This window comes from Mus musculus, chromosome 6 (assembly GCF_000001635.26).
Source record: "Mus musculus strain C57BL/6J chromosome 6, GRCm38.p6 C57BL/6J".
NCBI lineage: Eukaryota > Metazoa > Chordata > Mammalia > Rodentia > Muridae > Mus > Mus musculus.
Window position 1 is genome coordinate 48,599,140 of NC_000072.6, and position 22,865 is coordinate 48,622,004.

Here is a 22,865-nt window from a genome sequence, read left to right on the forward strand (position 1 = left end):
CTGTTTCCTAAAAAGGAGTCAGGCTTGTAGCTGAGCTCCCCTCCTCTCCCCTCCCAGTCCTTGCTGGAGGCAGAGGGAGGTATACCCAGACTCCAGCAAGTGCTGTGTGCTGGGCAAAAGCACCCGAGAGCAAGGATGCTTATTTTGGAGCCAAGGTCTTTTAATATTAGACCCAGACTATCATTGTTTTTCTTCCCACTTCAACCTTTGTGTCCCATCACGAGAGGCTCATCTGAAGGGTGGTGGACCTTAAGTGCTTTGGTTACACCTGTAGCCTTGTCAGGCGATGTGAGAAAGGGAAAAGAGGTGTTGTGAACAGCCAAGATAGCTTTCGGCTCACACATCCCCCAACACTGATTACAGATCCACACAGACATGAGCTCAGCCTTTTCTGGGGTCAGCTCAGAGTCAGCAGGTCCCCTAAGCTCAGGTGGTGGTGGTTTGATTTTTGTCTGGCAGGGCCTCCCTGGTTGGTCTGCTGAGTCACAGATAGCTTCACACACAGCTGCCTGCTCTTCTTGTCAGGTACCAACAGGCCCTCTCGCCTGTCATTTCTGCACCAGTCCCCAAACAGAGGAGTGCAAAAGAACAACTGTTTGTTTTGTGAATGGACTTTGCTAAGTTCTATCTGATCCCACCTGATGGGCTGCTCCGGGCGCTCTTGCTCTCCCTTCAAATTCATGTAAACACCTGCAGCTCTTGCTCTCCCTTCAAATTCATGTAAACACCTGCACACGGTCCTGGAATACTAATTACTAGAAGCTGAGATTCGGGTCTGTTTCTGCCTCCTTTTGTCTTAAAGATGTGTGTGTATGTTGTATTTTCCTTCATGTATGTTTGTGTACATGTGTGTACCCGGAACCCATGGAGGCCAGACCAGGGAAGGGTATTAGACTCCCTGGAACTGGAGTTATAGATGGTTGTGAGTCACCATGTGAATTCTAGGAATCAAACCCAGGTCCTCTGCAAGAGCAGCATGTGCTCTTAACTGCTGAGCCATCTCCCCAGCTCACCCTTTCAGCCTTGACCACCACTGTATAAAAAAGAAATTAGTGTGCTGGTTTTGGTCACATAATACTGGGTTTGGGGAGATGGCTTGGCTTGTAGAACATATATGCCTTGCAAGCATGAAGACTGGAGTGTTGCTTCCCAGAGGCCATAACAAAAGCTGAGTATGGTGGGTCACAATCCCACAGATACTGAGATCCCAGTATCTTGCTGGCCACCTCAGTGAACCTAGCCTATTTGATGAAGTTCCAGCTAATTAGAGACCTTGTCTCAAACAAGATGGAAGGTGCCTGAAGATGCATAATGTGACCCCCTGGCCCCCACATGCACCAACCCCCCCTCACAGATTTTATAATATAGACTCTGTGTATGTGCATCAATACATAGTTTGCTTTTTTTCTTTCTTTTTAAACATTTTTAAAAATTATTTATTTATTTATTTATTTATTTTTTGAGACAGGATCTAATACAGTTCCAGGCTGGCCTTGAACGAACTATCTCAGTGTGTAAGATAGGCTAGCCTTCACTTACTGTGCTTCATTCTTCCACTTCTGGAACAGCCTTGGTCCTGAGTGTCAGTCTGGAGAGTCTGTCACTCTGGATAGGAAGTGTTGTTCCTGGGCCACACTAGCTGGTGGAGGATCTGAAACTAGAATGCTGCTCTGAGAGGTAGGAATGAAAATCCAGAAAGGCACATAAGCAGGTGGGAAAACTCACTCATCTATTTCACAGGCAAACACATCAAAGTCCAGAAACAGAAAACTCTCTCTTGTGATGACTGCACATGAATTTAGTGGAAAATGGCTAGAAACTTGGCCCCAGTTTCCACAATGCTTGACAGCTGAACAGCAGCTGGGGGCCTAGAGGCTTGAACAGTTACAGATTGGTGCCATGGTAGGGGTTACAGGACATCCATCCTGGTCCCAAATGCACCTCCAAAGTAGCTCTGGAGAGAAAATGCAGTATCTTTCCAGTTGACCCCACTGTGATTACCCAGCTGCGACCAAACTCAAGGCAGAGGTGGGAGGAATTCTATCAGATGTATAGGAAAGGGTGGGAATGAAAACACTTTCCTGGAGGTGTTTGGGAACCAATCACCCTTCTTGGCAGTCTGGACCTGGTTAGCAGCTAGAAGATATTTCACTCAACAGAACCTTAGTGCATAGTGAAATTAGATGCGGTTAGGTAACCTCTTCAGACCTGTTTTCTCAGCTAGAAAAAGCTCCCCGAATGCAATGATTTCCAAAGCCACTTGCAAACAGCTCCAAACATAATTTATCATGACTCAGTGTGGTCTGATGATATGCTGGCTGATGATGGCTCACTGTACCCTCACGAGGCAAAAGAGCCCTGCAATGTGCAATAGGCAAGTGTGAGCAATGCCGCCTAAACATAGCTTTCAGGGAGTAAAGAAAAAGAGCCACAATAAAGTAGATATACTCTCCAGAGGGGTCCTAAAAGTGCTGTGTTCTATTTGGCCCGCGATGGCTTCCAAGCAAGGAAACCTAATGGCACCTCACTACCGTGGTACCCCGCACCTACGCCGCGAGTTCAGATATCAATACGCGCTTGTGCGGGAGGCAGAGCGCTCAAAGGTGGGCAGATCCGAGGCACCTGGTGGACGGGCACAGCAACTATGCTCCGCGGGGCACAGAGCATTAGGGGGCCACCTCTTCCACCCCAGCAGTGTTCAGCTCACTGATTTTTTGCTTAGGGCCGCGCGGCCGCAGGCGAGGTCAGACCCTGGCTATTGGCTCCGGAGAACAAAGGGGCCGCCCCGCGGGCTGCACCAATAGGGCCGGGAGTGTCATCTGAGCCGTTCAGCCAATCCGCAGCGGGGCGGTGCAGGGCGACCAGCCAATCACACGCGTCCGCCTGCCCCGCCTGCCCCGGGACTGGCCATGGCCCGGAGCCCGGTACCCAAGTCGCCCCTTGGGTAGCCGTTCCCGTTAACCTTAGCCACAAAGTCAAAGGTATTTATTTCTCAGGCCCCCTCCCTCCGAGTCCTGTGCAATTCTGGCGGGGAGGGGCGGTGCAGGGACGGACCAGCGCCGGGTCGCTGTTCCCGTGCTGCTCCGGTGTACCGGGCTGTAGAGGAAGGATGGGTCCCGGGCCTTGAGGCGCCCTGAGTCCCGCGTGCACCTCAGCTCTGGGTCCCAATTTTCTGTACCACCAGCACCCTTCCTAGCTCAGTTGGGAGGGACCTGAGGTTGGCTGGGAGGTCAACAGGCCAGGGCAGTAAGGTCAGGAGGGTAGGACTGTTGAAGAGCCAAGAGGACCTACTGAGCCATCTGGTTGTTCTGAGCTCCCTGTCTGTGTCTGCTTCCGTGTAGAAGAGCTTCTGGGGGCAGCAATCCCAGTGTTGGCTACAAGCGATTCTGCGAGGCGGGATGAGGGTGGAGACGGAGAACAAGCAAAAGGAAAGCACGCAGAAGTTACAACTGTGTGCGCGTCTTCGGGGGTGGTTACTGAGACTTCTTTCAAGTAAAATGACCGCAGCAGTCTCAGTGGGTGTGGTGTCTGGCGACACAGAGTCCGAATGGTCTCTAGCAGCAGTGGCAAGTTGGGTGTGGTCACCTGAGGTTGGAGACAAGTGACAGGCTCTGCATTTTTATTTGTTTGTTTTTGGTTTTTAGTTGTGTTAATAACATGAAAACATCCCATAGCATTTGTGTCCTGTCAGTTCCGAAGCTCCATGATTCTGTGCTTCTACCACTCAGTTGTGGCTGACGTTTATGTAAATGAGCCCTCATAACCGTGTTTTGTAATGGTTTACAAGGCTGGGGTCTGGACTGTGTGCTAGGGATAGAGGCATCCTGTATTAGGATGCGTTTGGTCTTCTGGTGGTAACAGAAAGCATGGATGATGACAGTTACCCCACAGGTACTTGTTTGGATGACACATAGCTAAACAGTAGTTTTGAGTTTCCCAAAGATGTCTGTCTCTGGCAAAGTGACCCCTGATTTGGACCAGGGAGGGGGTGTATGGGCAAGGTCACTGCAAGACAGACAAGTTATAGGTATGCAGGTGTGTGAGGACATAACAAATCTAGATATTGGGGACAATGGGGAAAGCTAACCAAAGACTATGTTTTGAATGGCCTTGCCAAGACATTTTTGTCTAAATTTCCAAGTGTTGGAGAGCTCTTGAAGTATGTCAAGGGGGTAAAATGTCAAAATTTCAGTTTTAGAAAAATCAGTTTGGATCTGGGTGGTGGTGGCCCACACCCTTAATCCCAGTACTCAGGAGGCAGAGGCAGGCAGATCTTTGAATTCGAGGCCAGCCTGGTCTACTGAGTGAGTTCAGGAGTCAGGGCTACAGAGAAACCCTGTCTTAGGGAGAAAGGGCAAGAGAGAAAGAAAGAGAGAGAGAGAGAGAGAGAGAGAGAGAGAGATCAGTTTGGGTTCTGGTGGCAGATGGATTTGGAGGGACCAAGAAATCAGTAAAATTTTAAAACTATTATTCATTCATTCATTGAATGTGTGTGTGAGAAAGACGGAGAGACAGAGATAGAGGAAGAGAGAGAGAGACAGACAAAGGACAGAGGACAGAATTTTTGGAAGTTGGTCCTCTCTACCATGTGGATTACATAGATTCCGGGTATCAAGCTTAGGTATCCAGAACTGGCTTGCATGTCAAAACACTTTTACCCACTAAGCCGGTGACTCTCAACCTTCCAAATACTGTGACCATTGAATACACTTTCTCATGCTGTGGTGACCCCAGTCATAAGATTAATTTTCATTTAATTTTACATAGCTGTAATTTTGCTACTGTTATGAATCATAATGTAAATATCTATGTTTTCCCATATGGTCTTAGGCCACCAGTGGGGTTTGTGTTTCGCAGGCTGAGAACAGCTGCATTAAGCTTTTTCTTTTGTTTTGTTTTTTGAAGTCATTTAGGTGAGAAATGGTGAGATCTGGACTCAGAATTGATGACCGGTGGCCCAGGACACTAGGTTCCTGATCCCCATTCTAGGTGTGATGTGGAGGCCTGGAGAACTGTGCTGGCCTTGGGTGTGGGCTCAAGGGAGAAACTTGGGCTGATGATTCAGACTTGGGGTAACACAGCTCACCTAAGTTGGTAGAGGGGAAAGGGCTCTGTGTGGCCCAGGCCCTAGAGGATCTCACACTGCATGGGCTGCTGGGCACAGTCTGATTTTGTTTGTTTGTTTGTTTGTTTTTTGAGATAGGGTTTCTCTGTATAGCCCTGGCTATCCTGGAACTCACTTTGTAGACCAGGCTGGCCTTGAACTCAGAAATCCGCCTGCCTCTGCCTCCCGAGTGCTGGGATTAAAGGCGTTACCACCACGCCCGGCTCACAGTCTGATTTTTATGTCCCATCAGTCTGCACAGCTTCTGTTCCTGCCTCCCTAAATTCTGGTATTTGAAGTGAATAGCTGTGTTAATATGGCTCTGGATATTCAAAGACTTTTTCTTTTTTTTAAAGATAGAGATCCATGTGGCCCAGGCTAGTGTTGAACTTGGTATGTAGCTTAGGCTGGACTCGAACTTCTGGGGCTCTTGTTTACTGAAAGCTTGTGTTACATGAATGTATGAACTCCATTCAGCTTTGAGAAGATGTCTCTCATGACTGACTCAGTTTCTCTTGTCACACGTGGACAGAATAGAGAGTTGTGCTATGTGCCTCACATTGGCATGCTTGTATACTGTCGGAAATGTATCTTTTTAAAAGAGACTTAGGTTTACCTCATGTGTTTAAGTGCTTTGCCTATGTGTAGGTCTATGCACCACATATATTCTGTGCCTATGGATCAGAAGAGGGAGTCAGGTCCAGTCCCCCAGGAGTTACACATGATTATCCGTCATCATGTGAGTACTGAGAACTGAACCCCATCCTCTGCAAGAGCAGCAAGAACTCTCAATTTCTGAGTTGCCTCTCCAGCCCCTATACCTTGGGGTTTAAGATGCTTTCCTCTGTGTTTACATGCATAACCCTCCAGTCCTCCGCTTATCTAAGGGACAATTTTGTCTGTCCCAGTGTTGCCTGACTCCCAGTGGTTGTTTGAAACTGCAGCTAATATTGGACCATATTCAGTCTTTTCCAGCACACACATCTGACAGTTTAATTTATAAATGAAACACAGAGAGAGGGTAAGGTCAATTAATGATTCAATATAACAGTTATGACAGTGTACTAAAACAAATGTCATGAGGTTCTTAGTTCTCTCAAAATATCTTATGTACGTGAAGTTGGCCATGACTAACTGAATCTGGAAAGCACACTGTGATGGTTTGTATATTCTTGGGCCAGGGAGTGGCACCATCTGGAGGTGTGGCTTTGATGGAATAGGTATGACCTGGTTCGATAGGTGTGTCATTGTGGGTGTGGGTTTAAGACTCTCACCCCAGTTGCCTGGAAGTCAGTCTTCCACTAGGAGCCTTTGGATGAAGACTTAGAACTCTCTGATCTGCCTGGATGCTGCCATGTTCCCTCCTTGATGATAATGGACTGAACCTCTGAACTTGTAAGCTAGCCCCAATTAAATGTTGTTTTTATAAGACTTGCCTTGGTCATGGTGTCTGTTCACAGCAGTAAAACCCTAACTAAGATAGAAGTTGGTACCAGGGACTGGGGTATTGCTGTGATAGGCCTGACCATGCTTTTATTTGAAAGAATGTGGATTTTTGGACTTTGGATTTGGAACTCAGTGGAATGCTTTAAATGGGGCTTAATGGGTCATCCTCGTAGGAATATTGAAGACTTTGTTGCAGAGAGTGATTTGAACTGTGTTGACCTGGCCCAAGAGATTTCAAAGGAGAAGAATTTCAATATGTGGCAAAAAGACTGGTTTTGTGGAATTTTGGTGAAGAATGTGGCTACTTTTTGCTCTTGTCTAAAAAGTCTGTCTGAGGCTAAGGTGAAGAGACTCAGATTATTTGCATTGTCAAAGGAAGTTTCAAAAAAGCCCAGCAGAGACTTTGTTCTCTGGTTAAGTCTTTTTTTTTTTTTGGCTTTTCGAGACAGGGTTTCTCTTTATAGCCCTGGCTGTCCTGGCACTCACTTTGTAGACCAGGCTGGCCTCGAACTCAGAAATCCGCCTGCCTCTGCCTCCCAAGTGCTGGGATTAAAGGCGTGCGCCACCACACCCGGCTCTCTGGTTAAGTCTTATGAAGAGAAGTTTGAACAAGCATAGCAAGCTTAGAAAGGAAAAATATAAAATATATGGTTCGAGTATTAAAGGAGTACCAGGAAGTGAAATGGAGCAAAATCCTGTGTTCTAGGAGATAACGGATTAAGGGAGTGGGACCTTGGGGCAAGATCCTACCCAGCTAAATTTAGATCTAGGCATGGTGGTACACACCTTTAATCCCAGGAGACAAGCATGCTGATCTCTGTGTTCAAGGTCAATCTGCAGAGCAAGATCCAGGATAGCCAAGCTTAGGCAGTGAAGGATTTGAAAAACAGAAAGCCAGTGACAATGTAATAGTACAAGCGGGTCATGTTCTAGTTCCTGTAAGCAGCAGAACTCAGCAGCTTCAGCCATGTGGCTCTGGCTCTAGAGTTAAGAATGCAAGGAACTACTGGGACAATTGATGCTGGCTAGCTGGAGCTAAGACATTAGCAATGATTAAGAAGAGACCAACATCACTGAGTTGAAATCTGGGAGTTGTTTTCTGGGAGCACAAAGAAGCTGTGTTCCAGAGATAGCCAAGGTTGTACCTCCCGCTACAGCTGGACTTGGTAATGTGTAAGAATCACCCAGGTGGTACTGGTTTTGAAGGCATGAAGGTGTAATGAAGAACAGCTGAGGCTTAGCACTGTGAGAGGTCATGGAAGGCCATTGGAGAAGGTATAGTCTCAGCTGGAGATGATGGCCCAGGACTGAAGTGGTCTGCAAAGGATTTGAAGCTTGGCACCATGAAGAGAGCCCATGAGAGGCTATTGGTGAAACCTAGTTGGAGTGGAACACCCCAGTGTATTGGATGATCACCAAGAACAGCAGCCATAGTGGAGTGGATCAACCTGAGCTTAGAGTGCTACAGAGGGAAAGCTGGAGAAGTGATTCCAGACCTTAGGAGTAGCCTAAAAGATCAAGTGGAATCCCAGACACTGAAACATGAAGCTGTAACATTGAAATTGCCTTGGAGACTCAAAGATGTTAAAGATGACAGAGCCATCGGGTACATGCTGAGGAAAGCTGCTAACAGGGAGTGGAACCAGCCCAGGAGAAAGCAGTTTGTTGCAGTCAACAGAGATAAAAAAGGAGTGGAGATCTGAAGACTGCTTTGACATCATCCATGGAGATGCAAAGTTTGGAGTTTGCCCAGTTGGTTTCCTGTCTTGCTTTGGGGATTACAGTCCATTAGTTGCATGAATCTCAGAAGAGACCTTGAACTTTGGACTTTTAATATTGTTATGAGGGCTTTGAAAGTTGGGCTAAATGCATTTGCATTGTGCTATGTTTAAGTATGGCCCCCATAGACTCATGTTTTTGAACAAGCCTATGGGGGCCAGGGAGTGGAATGTGATGGTTTGTATATTCTTGGGCCAGGGTGTGGCACCATCTGGAGGTGTGGCCTTGATGGAATAGGTGTGACCTGGTTGGAATAGGTGTGTCACTGTGGGTGTGGGTTTAAGACTCTCACCCCAGTTGCCTGGAAGTCAGTCTTCCACTAGCAGTCTTTGGATGAAGACATGGAATTCTCAACTCTACCTGTGCCATGCCTGCCTGGATACTGCCATGCTCCCACCTTGATGATAACAGACTGAACCTCTGAACCTGAAAGCCAGCCCCAAGTAAATGTTGTTTTTTATAAGACTTGCCTTGGTCATGGTGTCTGTTCACAGCAATAAAAACCTAACTAAGACACACACTTGGCAAATGGGCTGTTGTGCAGTGTGGCAGGTATCCCCTCGGCTCTCCCTTCTGTGTCTTTGAACTTCTGTTTCCTTAGCTGGTTTGGATAGGAGGCATTGCTTCTGTGTGCGTTTGCTTGTGTTTTCTCAGGTTCCTGGTTGTCTTTGGTCATGTTTAAATGAAATCTTTTCCAAGGCACAGTAAATTTGTTGTTAGTGACAAAGGCCTGGGGCCAGAGGAGTGACAGCTTTTAAGTCTTCAGTTTAATTGGCCAGTCATTTCAGTGCGTGTGGAGGCTCTTGTGTGTCAGGGTTCCAGCAGGGCAGGGCTCTGCCTTCCTAGAGCTCCTGGAAGACAGGAGTGGCCTTGGCCGTTAGTCACAGTGGGATGACCACACTTGGCCTTTGACTCTCACATGACCAATGTCATTGAGAGATGAGTTCTAAAGTTAATTTATTTGAATTTAAGAATTTTTTGTTGTACTTTAAAAGTGATTTTGCTTATTTTTATTTTATTTGTATTAATGTTTTGCTTGCATGTGTGTCTGTGTGAGGGTGTCAGATTCCCTGAAACTGGAGTTAGAGGCGGTTGTTAGCTGCCATGGGGGTGCTGGGAATTGAACCTCTGGAGGGCTGAGTCATCTCCAGGTTATTTGAATTTAAAGAACACATTTGGGCATAGACATCAAACTCCTGAAGATGAGGGACTGGGAGTTTAGGGTTGTCCTCCAAGTCTTATGCCTTATATTGGGGGCTACACAGTTACAGAGAGTACTCCGTTAGGGGCAAGGCTGCCCCAGCCCATTCAGGTACCAGCATATCCTGGACCTTGAGCAATGACTGAGCCTCTTAGAGGCAGGATTTCCTTTGCTAAGTGATGATGTGGTGGGTTTCGCTTGCTGAGTGATACTTTGTCAGTGTTCAGCAGCTGGTGACATTCTCCTTGTTCCTGTGACCACCCATTCTTTCTTTCCCCTGACCACTGTCAAGGTATTCAAGGAAGCCCTTACCCCCTCCTCAGACAAGAAGAGATGTGGGCGATGAACCTCCTCCGCCCCAAGGGGAGATCTAAGAGCCCAGTGACACAGAGATACTGATGCCGTTCTCATCTATCCCAATGTAGATGTTATCCCAGCTCTCTGGCAATTTCCTGGTGAGGGAGGCAGGCAGGCAGGCAGGCAGGGAAAGCGAGCAGAAGGCTGTCACTGGTGGGGTGCTCTGAGGAGAGGTAGGGTCAGTGAATTCTAGGAAAGATGTGTCTGTTAGAAAAGGAAACAGGGTAGAGGGAAGGTGACAGGTGGGGAAGGCCCCCGAGGCAGACTCTCTCTCTGGTCTGGGTCTCCTGGGAAGGTAAAGGGTCTTTGGTACATATAGGAGCTCAACAGGACGAAGACTCTGTGGGATTTCTGGGCTGAGAAAAGCCAGTGGCTGGGCTTTTGACATTGGAAGTCCTGCTTTACTGCTGACAAAGGAGTTGTGAGGTACCATCCACTTTTCAACTGTTCCTGGGCAGGGTCCTGTACTGTGGAAGGGGTGAGTGAGGAGACCTGACAGGCCCCTGAGGTGCTTGCTTGTCCCCGGCACTTGGCCTAGCCTCATTCCTATTTCTGCACTTCGTGTGCTTCAGCCTATGCTGACACTAACATCCCCTGTTATCGCCCCAGCCCTAGGCCCCACCACCTGCTGCAGGCCACACTCCCCTGCAGTTTCTGCAGTTGTCAGAACAGCGGGTGGTTTGTGGACTTCCCATCAGGGGAGTTCATTTCCAGATTGCATCCTGACCCAGTGTGGGTATCTAGGCTTGAGCAGGCCACAGGAGGGTGGAGGTGACTGGGGCTTTATCGTGTGTGTGTGTGTGTGTGTGTGTGTGTGTGTGTGTGTGTGTGTGTGTGTTCTGTCCTTACGGTACTCGTGAGTGGGGTGGAAGGAATAGGAATAGAGCACCAAGACTAGGGTCAGGCTCCATGTGATAGACCAACCTGTGCTGTTTCCCTGTCTCGTGTGTGTGTGTGTGTGTGTGTGTGTGTGTGTGTGTGTGTATACCTGTCCCGTAGCTTTTGTGTCCTGCTAGGTGGACAGTCGGCTCACCTATTCACTCTTCTCAGGTGGGTTATGAGAAAGGTAAGTGGCTTGGTAGGATAATAGATGGAATGAGAGACACACTTGGTAAGGGAAGGGTCTGTGGTGGCACGGTGGACCTGAGAGGAGTGTCAATGGGGCAAGGCCTGCCTTGGACTTGGTTTTCCTAGGCTGTTCTGCAGACATGTAACATCAGAGCATACAGGAAGTAGGTCTCAAAAACCATGGCCTCTTTCCTCCATCTCTGTCTTTTTTGTATCTCCCTCCCCCCTTATTTTTCTCCTTTGAGCATGTGTGGGTCTCCTTCCTTCTGTTCCCACATTTGTCACTGCTGAGATCCCAGAAGAGTTGCTTTTCTCCTGCCTGGTGTGGCCTGAACAGGCATATTAAGGTGGTGCGCAGGCTGGGTCACCAGGAACCAAAGCCCTTCTGGTGCCATTTTTGAATCAGTTCTGAGAAGCCAGAGTAGGTGGGACTCTGGGTGGTTTAGGGCCTGGCCTGTGTGGCGTAGGTGAGACCTGACCCTCTAACCTTGTCCTGTATTTCTGACCCACACTCACTCTGAGACTCCCTATGGCTAGGTGACCTCTCTGTTTGCAGTTCTCAAGGCCCAAGGTGTGGGGTACAGAAACACACAAAGAGGGAGCTGGAGACAGTGGGTGGAGGCAAGAGAGAGCTCCAGTCCCCAGATGCATCTCCAGGTAGAGATTGCCTTTACTTCCTGTTACTCCCCTGTCTCTGCCCACCAGTGGGTTTCAGTGTCTAGGAGGATGCACAGTGGCAGTTCTTCCCAGATCCTCATGGGGGAAACAGAGCTGCAGCCAAATCTGCAGCCTCCACAGAAGAGATCTCCACAGGGGTAAAAGGCAGAGGTTTGTTTTGTTCATTGAATAAATATTAGTAAGAATGGTAACGTTGCCAGACAGTGGAACTCCAGCCCCGGATACAGCCCATACAAATGTGACCCACTGCACACACGTGCTCTCACAACAAATCATGGCTGGTCCCCAGGCAGGAGGATGGCACATGCAGCTCATTATGAATCACCTGGCCATTGGGGTGCCATCTGTTAGATAATTGCCCTTATCCAAATTAAGAATAAACATATTTTTTTTAGATTTATTTATTCTATGTAAGTACACTGTAGCTGTCTTCTGACACTCCAGAAGAGGGAATCAGATCTCATTACAGATGGTTGTAAGCCACCATGTGGTTGCTGGGATTTGAACTCAGGACCTTTGGAAGAGCAGTCAGTGCTCTTAATCGCTGAGCTATCTCTCCAGCCCCACATCTTATTTTTATAACAGAAAAGTTTCTATTCCAGCCAGCCTGCCAGAGGGAGGTATCCACCTTCCCTGGAAGATGGAGCTGTGGGCTTCCTTCCTGTTCATGTCTCCAGTGGATGGCTTCCAGACCCCTGAGGAAGACATTAGTGGGTTGTCAGGATGGCAAGAGGCTTATTTAGTTTTGAAAATATCTACAGCTGTTTAGAGAGGACAGAGCCAGAGCTTAGCAACTGCAAGTTTCTAAAGAAAATGTTCTGAGAAAAAGAAAGAAAGTGTTTCCTCCCTTCCCTACAGCTGGGGTTTGTCTTTCCAGTCAGGGCACTGGTTTCTAGCCTGGATAAGTATTCCCAAAGCAGACTCAGGAAGGTGGCCTGGGGGATCATCAAACCAAGGGCTAGTCTTTATTCAGGTCTCTAGGGCCCAGAATTGGTTTTCTAGTTGAAGATAACCAAATCAAAAGTACCAAGAAGCCCCTGTCTGGGGCCATCGTGAAGTCAGCTTTAAGTTTCCATACACAGCCCCTGCTTGTGCTAAGGTGGTATTAGTGGATGAAGCCGGCCCCCAACCTTAGGAGAGAGTCATGTCTCTGTGGTGAGCATGAGCCCGTCTGTGAGCCACAGCTCAAAGCCAGACAGAGTGTTTGGAAATGCTCAAACCAGTAAGTGTTGGAGGTGAGTGAGGGGGGATGTAGCTCAGTTGGTGGCGTGCATTAATAGCATTCTGGAAGCCTTGAGTTCTAGCCCAAGCACCACATAAAAAAGCCAGGCCCAGGTCTGTGATCGAAGCACTAGGGAGATAGAGGTGGGAGGTCACAAATCGAAGGTCTTCCTTGGGTACATGATAAGCTGACTAGCTTGGGCTACACAAGACGCTGCCCCACACTCTCCTGAATATAGAGGGTGGTGAAAAGAACTGTGAGGGGAGTTAGCTTGTCCACGGAGGTTCCAGGGTAAGCCAGCTACTCTGGTAAGCTGACACTTGAGCAGAAGAAGGAAACAAGAGTGAGATGACAGGTAGAGATTGTAGGGATGAGCAGAGTGGCTTGGGTCAGACTGGGGTATCCAAGCATCTACACTGTCTGCCTGAAGCCGTACCCAGGTATAAAGGGAAGCAGTTGGGAATGTTCAAAAGATGACTGTGAAGTAAGATGGATGCGTGCTACATCGTGAACTAGGGAGTGTGAGCTAGCATGTTCTTGGCGGCATTGATGGCAACAGTGGCGGTGACATCAGCAGCAGCAGCATTGAGATGCCCTGCAGGGGTTTATTCTGGGGCATTGGAAGAGTGTCCCACTGACTTAGGACATGTGGGAGAAAGTCTGCCTTCCAGGCATTGTTTTGGTTTGGTGACAATGCTAGGGGTTGAGTTCCAGACCTTGCACATGGTAAGCGCTCTGCTACGTGGACACCTCCAGGTGTCTTCTTTAACAGGTTCCCCCATATCTATCCTTACCTGATGTACCCAGTTCCTGTGTGGCTTGCTCCTCACACACTCTCTACCCACGCTGAGGGTGTCAGCCTTGAAACTCTAGTGTGGGGATTAGGAGACTTTGATGTTTATCCAGTTCAGCTGTTTAGCTATCTTTATGTCTGAGCACACCAAGGCTTCTCTTGGGCCCGGTTTCTCTTTGCACATGAGAATTATGCCCACGTAACCTTCCCATCTGCACATTTTTACCTGAGGGAGTGGATAGAACTCAAAAACAAATAAACAAAACAACTCCCCCCCCCCCCAAAAAAAAAGCTTGGGCTATGAGATGGGACATGGGGGCTGGGAAAATGGTTTGGATCATGACCCATTCATTGGCCATTCTTTCTCTTTTCTCCCATCTTACCCCCCAGGTGGCAGGGCTGAGACCTCACCAGCACTGATGCAGTAGGAGGCCTGCAGGGATGGAGAGTGGCCTGGCTGGCAGCATCTCAGGTAAGAGAAGTCAGCCTCCCCATCTGAGACCCCCTGCCCTCCTTGGAGCCAAACGTAAGTTGATGTCCTCAACTAGTATCTTCTGGTATGTAGAATCTCACTGTGGGCACCAGGACTTTGAAGGTCACCCAAAGGATAAAACAAGGACATTAATGTTGGGAGGAAAAAAAAAAGCAAAGCCAGGCTATAGAAGTATGCAGCAGGCCGGGTAAAATCGGGGTGCTTTTGGTGCTGGAACTGGGGCTGAAGACTGGCTGGTCAGGTCTGGAGAATGAGCTCTCTGGGTAGGATGCTGGCTTAGAGATGCTGGGGTTTAGTGAATCCAGAGTTCTGGTCCCAGGGTCACTCGGAGTTCAAGGTCTTCATCTCTCTGCAGGCTGCTATGATGACAAAAGCAGGCAGCCTGGGGATCCCCAGGCACATGCTGCCTGGAGTGGAAAAAATTTCCTACCTGGTCATGTGCTCTTGTTAGGAGCCCTCTGCAGGCCAGCAGCAGCCCTCTCCTGCGAATGGCCCTCTCATCCCTTAGTAGCAGTCCTGTCATGGCAACAGAGAGCATCATTTTGTCATAATGAACAGGGACAAGTACCTATAGACCAGAGGCTTTTATCACATCTGAGCCCAAGGCAATGGGCCTCTGGGCAGGCTGAGGTTCAAGCACACCCCTTTCTTAGCTGTAGGACCTGCAGGGACCTGGGATGTCCACATTCCTCTCTACTCTTCAGTGGGCAGATGGAGAAGAGCTCTGCCCAGGGTCGTCTTCCTGGTTGGATGTCAAAGCCAAGTTTAATCAGGCCAGGCATTAAACATGGGGGTCTCTGGGTTACTTTAATTGGCAGCATGTCAATCACGGACAGTGATCTCTTCTCATCGAATAAACCTCAGATTCAAGCCAGACTGGATACTTGGTACCAAATGTTTCCTATGTCCAGATTTCAGTGCAGGTCAGGGGACAGTCCTGTAAATCAATTCAACTCATTAGACTTGGGCATTCAAGTCCTGACAATATATAATTGAAGTCACTACTTTCCTCCTAAAGCATGGCTCTATTAAAATGAATTCTCATGAGCAAGCACAGGGAAGACCAAAATTTATTTGGAACTGACATTTATTAACATTATGCACCAGGAATCTATCATAAATATTTTCCCCTGAAATAAAATGTCTTAGTTACTTTTCTGTTTCTGTGATAAAACACCATGACCGAGGCAACTTATAAGAAGCATTTAATTTGGCTTATGGTTTCAGAGGATTTGAGTCCATAATGGTGGAGTGAAGGGACAGCTGAGGACACACCTTGATCAATAACCTACACACACACACACACACACACACACACACACACACACCTAGAGAGAGACAGAGACAGAGACAGACAGAAGAACCGGGAATGGCACAAGTCTTTTGAAACATCAAAGCCCACCCCCAGTGACACACTCCTGTCAATGAGGTCATACTTCCTTCTACCAACTGAGGGCTAAGTATTCAGACGTATGGCCCCTCTGGAGGCCATTCTCATCCAAACTGCCACAGAAAGTCAGTTGACACTAAGACATAGGTCAGTCTTCCACCCTGGACTGATAATGCCACCCCGAGTTGTGTGTCACACTCTCAGTTCCATCAGCCAGTTTGTCTTTTGCTGCAGTGCCTGGGCTAGCAGCATCAGCTCGCTAGGTTTATGATGGAACAGCTCAGCACAGCAGGGTTTCGCTCAAACATCTCCTCACCTAGATGGACTTTAGTTTCAGAGCAGATAACAGGAAAACTACAGAGTGGAGGCCCCTCTTTCTCTGTTGACATTTTACTTTAGTGAAGTATGATCGATGAGCCAATACTGATATAGTAACTACCCAAAGCCCATAGTGTAGACGTGGGCTAACCCTTGGAGCTGAACTTTCTATGGGTTTGGTAGAGACCCCAAATACAGCACCCAACTGCTCCTCCTTCCTCCCTCCAACATGAATGACTGGTTCCTTCTTTATGTTGGTGCCTTTTCCAGAATGTTGTGTAGCTGGCACTACCCAGCCTGTGGCCTTTTCAGGTTGGCTTCTTTCACTTAGCAATATACATTTAGGTTTCCCCAGACCCCCATCTTTCTATGACCTGATAGTGGATTTCTTTTTATTACTAAGTATCACTCCTTATGTAAATAGCAGTCTCCACTCCTGTCCTCCCTCCCCCTCCCCGTTTGCCCACTCCTCCAAGGGCATCTTGTTTGGAATTGGTTTGGGGTCAATGCTTACAACACTGATTGCTAGATTATACGATACACTCACGCTCAGCTCTTTAATCCGTTGCTGAAGTGTCTTTTGAAGAAGTTGCCATTTTTCAATCCTACTGTTAAGGAATAAGTCCCTGCTGCTTTGCATACTTGCCAGCCTTTAGGCTTCTGTCAGCGTTAGCATTCTGTGGTAGCAGCTTAACTTTTAACATTGTATGAGCCAACTTTTTCCTTTCAAGGATTTTCTTATCAAATTATATACATTATATGTTTTATAAGCCAACTTAAATGGGATTACACTGAATTTAAGTATTATTGGCCTTTTCATTTCGGAATATATTTGTCCTGGGGTTCTTTATTAGTTTTACTTCTTTTGCTGTGATAAAATACCCTGACCAAATGGTAGAAAGAACAGAGAAGAAATGGCTTATTTGACTTACAGTGTCAGCTATAAGAGTCATCATTGGGGAAGTCATGGCAGGAAGCCAGTCAGGTAGTCATGACCTCACATCACGTTCCAGAGCACAGAGAGAGTAAAAGCGGCCCAGTCCGCCTGCTGCTGCTGCTGTTCAGCTTTCTGTACAGTCCAGAGCCCAGGTCCTGAAATGGTGCCTCCAGGATCAGGATGGGTCTGCACACCTCGGCTAATGACCAAGACAACCCACCGCAGACATGCCCACAGGTCAACTGAACTATGTAGCTGTTCATTGACACTTTCTTCCCAGGTGACAATTAAGGCTAATAGCACAACTTCTTGTCTCTTCAGTAAAGTTTAGTAGTTTTTCCTTACAAAAGACTTGTGTGTTTTTTAAGGCATTCACAGCTCTTTTATAATGTCTATTGTCAGTCTTTAAAAAGTGATTTTGAGTGCTTTGTGCCCGACAGTCTTGCTGAACTCTAGTATTTCCACTTATTAGTGAATCCTCTGGCACACCTGAGCACATGAGAGGTTTTTTTTTTTCTCTTTTGTGTTCCCCCTATCCTTTGGCTGATTCCCCAAGGACAAGGTTAAATAGTATCAATGATAACAAGTGTCTTTATTCTGTTCTTTTAGCTGTCTTCTATCCTTTGCTGTTGAATAGAATGCTTGCTATAGTTTTAGTACACAATTTTTGTTGTTGTTGTTGTTAACTGGAATTTCCCTATAGTCCTAGTCTGCTAATGCTTTCCCTCCTGCCTCCTGAAATGATGTCTTTATCATATGACTCTGCATCTGTTGAGAATGACATAAGACATACTTTTTTTTTTTTTTAATGCTAGAGAATTAATTACAGACAACATGGCTGCCAGGCAATCTCTCTACAACACCACATGATTTCTTTACTTTTAATAAGATAACCTCAAGAATTATATCAAGCCAGCATTGCTTTTCTGGAGTAAAAATGCCTGCTAGGCTATATTGTTTCTGATTCTGATGAACTTGCTTTGCAAATGTTTGTTTTAGGAGCAGTAAATCTCCAATTTCCTGCCTATCCCCATTCTTGCACACTTGTCTTATAGACGGCTCCCAGTTCCCAGCCTCTCATGCTTTCCTCTCTCTTCTCCTCCTTTCTCATTCCCTCCCAGTTACTAAACAGTTGCAGAGCTGGGAATAGTTCCTTCTTACAAATTAAAAGATATTTTATTTATGAGTGATGAGCGTGTGTCTGTGAGTGCATGCTGCACATGGCGGGGTCCCACAGAGACAGAAGACAATGTCAGGTCCCCTTAGCTGGAGTTACAGCTGGTTGTGAGCCACTCCACGTAGGTGCTGGGAGCTGAATTCAGGTCCTCTGGAAAGAGCAGGACATGCTCTTAAATTTTGAACCATCTCTCAAACCTTCCTTTGAATTTTTTATACAATGAGTTGATGCAACCATGTTGTCTATAACCCGGTTTGGTGCGAGAATTCAGCTTTCACATTAGCCTCTTACAAGTGTTTATACAATCTGTTTTTAAAAAGCATGGCCTTGTTTAAAATTATTTTTAACATATTTTATTATTTTAAAAAAATTAAGGACAGGGTGTACATATCCCTGACTGTCCTAGAACTCACCATGTAGGCCAGGGTAGTCTCGAACTCGAGCTCTGCCTGTTTCTGCCTCCCAAGTGTTGGGATTAAAGGTGTGCACTGCTGTGCTAGGCTGTTTTATTTTCATGGGTATGTGTGTTTTGCCTGCACTGTCTGATCTGTCAATCACCTGTATGCAGTGCCCATAGACACCAGAAGGGAACATCAGATCTCCTGAGACTGGAATTACAGGGGACGCCTTGTGGGTGCTGGGAACTGAACCCAGGTCCTCTGGAAGAGCAACCAGTGTTCTTAAGCACTGAGCCATCTCTCCAGCCCCTTTAACCTACTCTGGAATCAATTTTAATTAGTACTTTCTGGTAAAATTAATTCCTTTTTATATGTAAAGATTTGGTGATATGAAGGCTGTGCATGACATTTTAGGATTGGGGGATCCTTTTGTACTTTTGCGTTAACAGCCCTTTTCTACTCCTTTGAAATGTGCGGCTGTGCTGCTGCTGAACTCTGTTGTTCCCAAATCTTTCTCTAGGCTCACAACTGTTTCATGCTGCCCCCTTCCTGTCAGGTGTGAGCATCTTACTGGTGTAACACACAGAAAGGTGCATATGTCACAAGCTCCATAAATTCTTATAGAGCAAACACAGTGTTGTGACCAGGACCTACATCAAGGGACACCAATAGGACCTCAGAGCCATGCCTCTGTAATGAGCCATGGTCTTGGCTTCTGATTCACAGATTAGTTTTTACCAGATCTGATGTTCATATAAAGTGAATCACATCCGTACTGTCTTTTCTGAAGTGGTCCTCACTGTGGCTTCTTACTGCCAGGAGCTTGGGCGTAAGGTATGGTCTGGTAGCTGTTTCCCCGAGTTCTAGTGGATTACCTTTATTGAAAGGGCTCAGAATGCGTTTTCCCATTCAGAGCCTTTGGGACCTCCCTACCTACTTATTCTTGGTGAATTTGCTAAATGCGGGGGGTTGGGGGGCGCGGTCTTTACCAGTGGGGTGTTCCTGCTCCTTGCCCTGCCTGTGAAGAGGAAAGTTTAGCGACTCAGGGTGTGGTACCCCTAACCACTGAGGGACTGAGCATGTCTTTGCCTAGAAAGCACCCAGTTCCAAACTCTTAGAAAAAGAGCAGCAAGTATTTGGACAGAGAGATGGCTCAGCAGGAGCTCTTAAAGGGCAAACCTGATAGCCCAAGCTCAGTCCCTAAAGCCTACTTGTGGAATGAGAAAGTCAACACCACAGAGCTGCTCTCTGATCTCCACATATTCACCTTGCATCTGCACACACACACACACACACACACACACACACACACCTGGGGTGAGGGGAGGGAGGTTTTTAATTTTTTTTTTTTTTTAAATGGTGACTTTGAGCATTGGCCATCTATTCTCCCTGGGTCAGGAGGCATCTCTGCTTGGTTTCTTTAATGTCTCTGACTCTTCTGGGCCTTGGGTAGAGTAGGCAGGACAGCGTATGCATGCCCATGGCCTTGGCAAGCCAGCCATGCACTTGTGTTTACTCTCCCGTGGGTTTCCTCCTCACTCCACATTCTGCCTGTCCGTATAGGATCCTTCAAGTCTTTCCCTATCCCTGTTCTTCCCTGTATTTAAAGCTATTTGCCTTTCACTCTTTCAGCTATCCCTACCCGTCCACAGCCCTCTTCCTCTCTAGGCTCTTCTCATTCTAGAGTGATGTCTTCTGACTTCTCCCTTTGTTTGCCTCTGCAGGAGATGGGCTGGCAAGGATCAAGCAGGAGAAGCCAGAGTGGCTGTTGCAGACTGTGGCATCTCAGGCCACAGAGAAGGACAAGGAAAACATATTTCAGCAGCAGAGTGGTCTCCCTCCCTGCCAGACCATGGGGAGGCCTAGGGCTCTGGGGTCACAAGAGGAGACTGGGGGTACACGGTGGGCCCCACTTCCTGAGCAGGATGCACCACTGGCTGCTCGAGTTCCAGGGACAGCTCCAGGTCCTCTGAGCCCCTCACTTTCTGCGGGTGGGGGTCACTTTGTGTGCGTGGACTGTGGGAAGAGGTTCAGCTGGTGGTCGTCCCTGAAGATTCACCAGCGCACACACACAGGTGAGAAGCCTTACCTCTGTGGCAAGTGTGGCAAGAGCTTCAGCCAGAAGCCCAACCTGGTGCGCCACCAGCGCCACCATACGGGCGAGAGGCCCTTCTGCTGCCCGGAGTGCACGAGGCGCTTCAGTCAGAAACAGCACCTACTTAAGCACCAGAAGACACACTCTCGGCCTGCCACTCACACATGTCCAGAATGTGAGCGCTGCTTTCGGCATCAAGTGGGCCTCCGCATCCACCAGCGGGCACATGCCCGAAACCGCCTGGGTGCCCGAGTCAACTTACACGAGATGTTCCGGTATGCTGCTGCACGTCGCTGGTCCTGTCGCCTGCGCCCAGGATCCCCACGCGGGCATCCCGAGTGGGTCTGGCTGGGGCTCTGTCGGAGTTGGTGGGGCCAGCATGGTGTCCGGACAACAGCCCACAGCCGCTTAGGTCCCAGTGAACAGCGCCAGTTCATCTGCAATGATTGCGGTAAGAGCTTCACGTGGTGGTCATCGCTCAACATCCATCAGCGCATCCACACGGGTGAGCGGCCCTATGCGTGCCCTGAGTGTGGCCGCTGCTTCAGCCAGAAGCCCAACCTCACGAGGCACCTACGCAACCACACCGGTGAGCGGCCGCACCCTTGCTCGCACTGTGGACGCAGCTTCCGCCAGAAGCAGCATCTGCTCAAGCACCTGCGCACGCACCTACCTGGCGCCCAGGCCGCAAGGTGCACGAGCTGTGGCCAGAGCTGCCCCAGCCGTGCAGCACTGCGAGCCCACCAGCGTGTGCACACAGCTGCGGAGCTGCTGCGCTCGCAGTCGGCAGTCCGGGATGGTGTGCCGGGCTCTGAGTCACAAGCTGAGATTGCCCAGAGTGTGGTTGTGAAGCCCCAAGGTCCCCAGGGTGCTAAGGAAGTGCTGTGTGGCCAGGAGTGTGAGACCTTGGCTGTGCCCAGCGAGCAGCGCCAGTTCATCTGCAACGAGTGCGGCAAGAGCTTCTCATGGTGGTCAGCGCTCACCATCCACCAGCGCATCCACACGGGCGAGCGGCCCTATGCCTGCCCAGACTGCGGTCGCTGTTTTAGCCAGAAGCCTAACCTCACACGGCACCGGCGCAACCACACAGGCGAGAGACCCTACCTGTGCACAGCCTGTGGCCGTGGCTTCCGTCAAAAGCAGCATCTGCTCAAGCATCAGCGTGTCCATCGTGGAACTCAGGCCCCTCACCCTGGCCCCGAGGAAGAGCTGTAGTGTGCCCTGTGCAGCTATGGTGGTGGGTGCGGGAGTGTGTGCCTGTAGGGTGTATGCCAGGAACAGGAGATGCTCCCCGAGTTAGGCTCATCAAAGTTCTGAGGCCCGAGGATGGTATTCTAGAAGCATCTCAAAGGAAGTCTAAAAAGTGCCTCGTAGGGGCAGTGAGATCAAAGCTGTGGGTGTTTAAGATGGGCTGTGATTGTTAGTGTGCCATTCAGAATTGGCCCCCAGCCGTAGGCACCTTGTGAGGAGCTGTTGGGGGTCCTAGTGAAGGGCTGTTGGGGTCTCTAGGAAAGCCACTGTGTGTGAAATGACCTGGGACAGATCATTGGTAGCACTAGCCTATCACATACGCTACAAGATGGTCAGTGCGGTGGTCCCCATGGGAGAGACGGTCAGAGACTCCAGGATACCAATAGAACAAAGGCTGTAGCTAAGAAGGTGTAATTATTTCCCCAGCTCCAAGGACAGTGCCAAGCAGCCACGCTGGATCATTTGATGGCCCAGACTCTGAGCATCTTGCTGCTTGGAGCACTAGGTACAGCAGACTGGCCTAATTGGCAGTGTGTATGATGATTGGAGGGTGCGGTACAGTCAGGTGGTCTCATCCATAGCTTGGCTGCTTGGGGAAGTGACTATTCAAGAACAGGCTGTGCCAAGTGTGTGTGTGTTTGTGACTGCCTTGGGTCCTTACCCTTACTGGTATTGGAGAAAAATGAAGGACTGAATATTCCACATGGTGTCACTGTTCTTTCTGAATCATCCTTACCCGAGCCCAGGTGTGTGAGCTCCAGGTGTGTGAGCTCCAGGTGTGTGAGCTCCCTAGGATAAGGTGTGTGTGTGGGGGGGTGGGGGGGCAGGTGCAGGGGCTGTTACCATTCATCTGTGTCCTACTCCTACCTGCTGCCCAGGCTGGAGGGTAGTTTTCTGTCATCCACTCTCCTTCATGTCACTTGCACGTCTCTTCCCATTCACTGATGCTCTGTTCCCCACTCTATCCCTCTGAAGTCACCTCTCATGTCACTCTACAGAAGAGTGGCTGATGTGCTGGAGCTGACAGAAGCCAGGGCCCCAGCCTAGGCTATGTAACCTTGGGTCTATACTCCTTCCAGGAGATGAGTACCAGGGCAGGGTACCCTGGAAGCAGAAGGAAAGTGAGACCCAGTAAACGTCTGGAGGAGGGAGAACTAT

The 22,865-nt window shown here is 48.5% G+C and overlaps 1 protein-coding gene and 1 long non-coding RNA gene across 3 annotated transcripts; one reads left to right on the forward strand and one right to left on the reverse strand.

Annotated features, from left to right (window-relative positions):
- Window positions 1-2,867: 2,867 nt before the first annotated feature.
- On the forward strand, window positions 2,868-22,409 carry Zfp775 (zinc finger protein 775). The gene is made up of 3 exons (NM_173429.3): window positions 2,868-2,981; window positions 14,039-14,120; window positions 20,086-22,409. The coding sequence occupies exons 2-3, from the start codon at window positions 14,090-14,092 to the stop codon at window positions 21,669-21,671; spliced, it is 1,617 nt and encodes a 538-aa protein (NP_775605.1). The 5' UTR covers window positions 2,868-2,981; window positions 14,039-14,089; the 3' UTR covers window positions 21,672-22,409.
- Gm38804 lies at window positions 11,882-15,275 on the reverse strand. 2 transcript variants are annotated; one of them, XR_003956301.1, is made up of 3 exons: window positions 14,060-15,275; window positions 13,650-13,874; window positions 11,882-12,328 (listed from the first exon to the last, which is right to left on the reverse strand). It is a non-coding gene; the product is annotated as a predicted gene, 38804 (long non-coding RNA). The 2 variants fall into 2 exon arrangements; XR_869053.3 differs by having other exon boundaries at window positions 13,650-13,724; window positions 14,060-15,274.
- Window positions 22,410-22,865: the final 456 nt, after the last annotated feature.

What these genes read in the sequence shown, in the direction of transcription:
- Zfp775 (NM_173429.3), top strand. Translation starts at nt 14,090, where the DNA reads ATGGAGAGTGGCCTGGCTGGCAGCATCTCAG. An exon ending in CCTGGCTGGCAGCATCTCAG is followed by an intron (nt 14,121 to 20,085) that starts GTAAGAGAAGTC and finishes TTGCCTCTGCAG; the next exon opens with GAGATGGGCTGGCAAGGATC.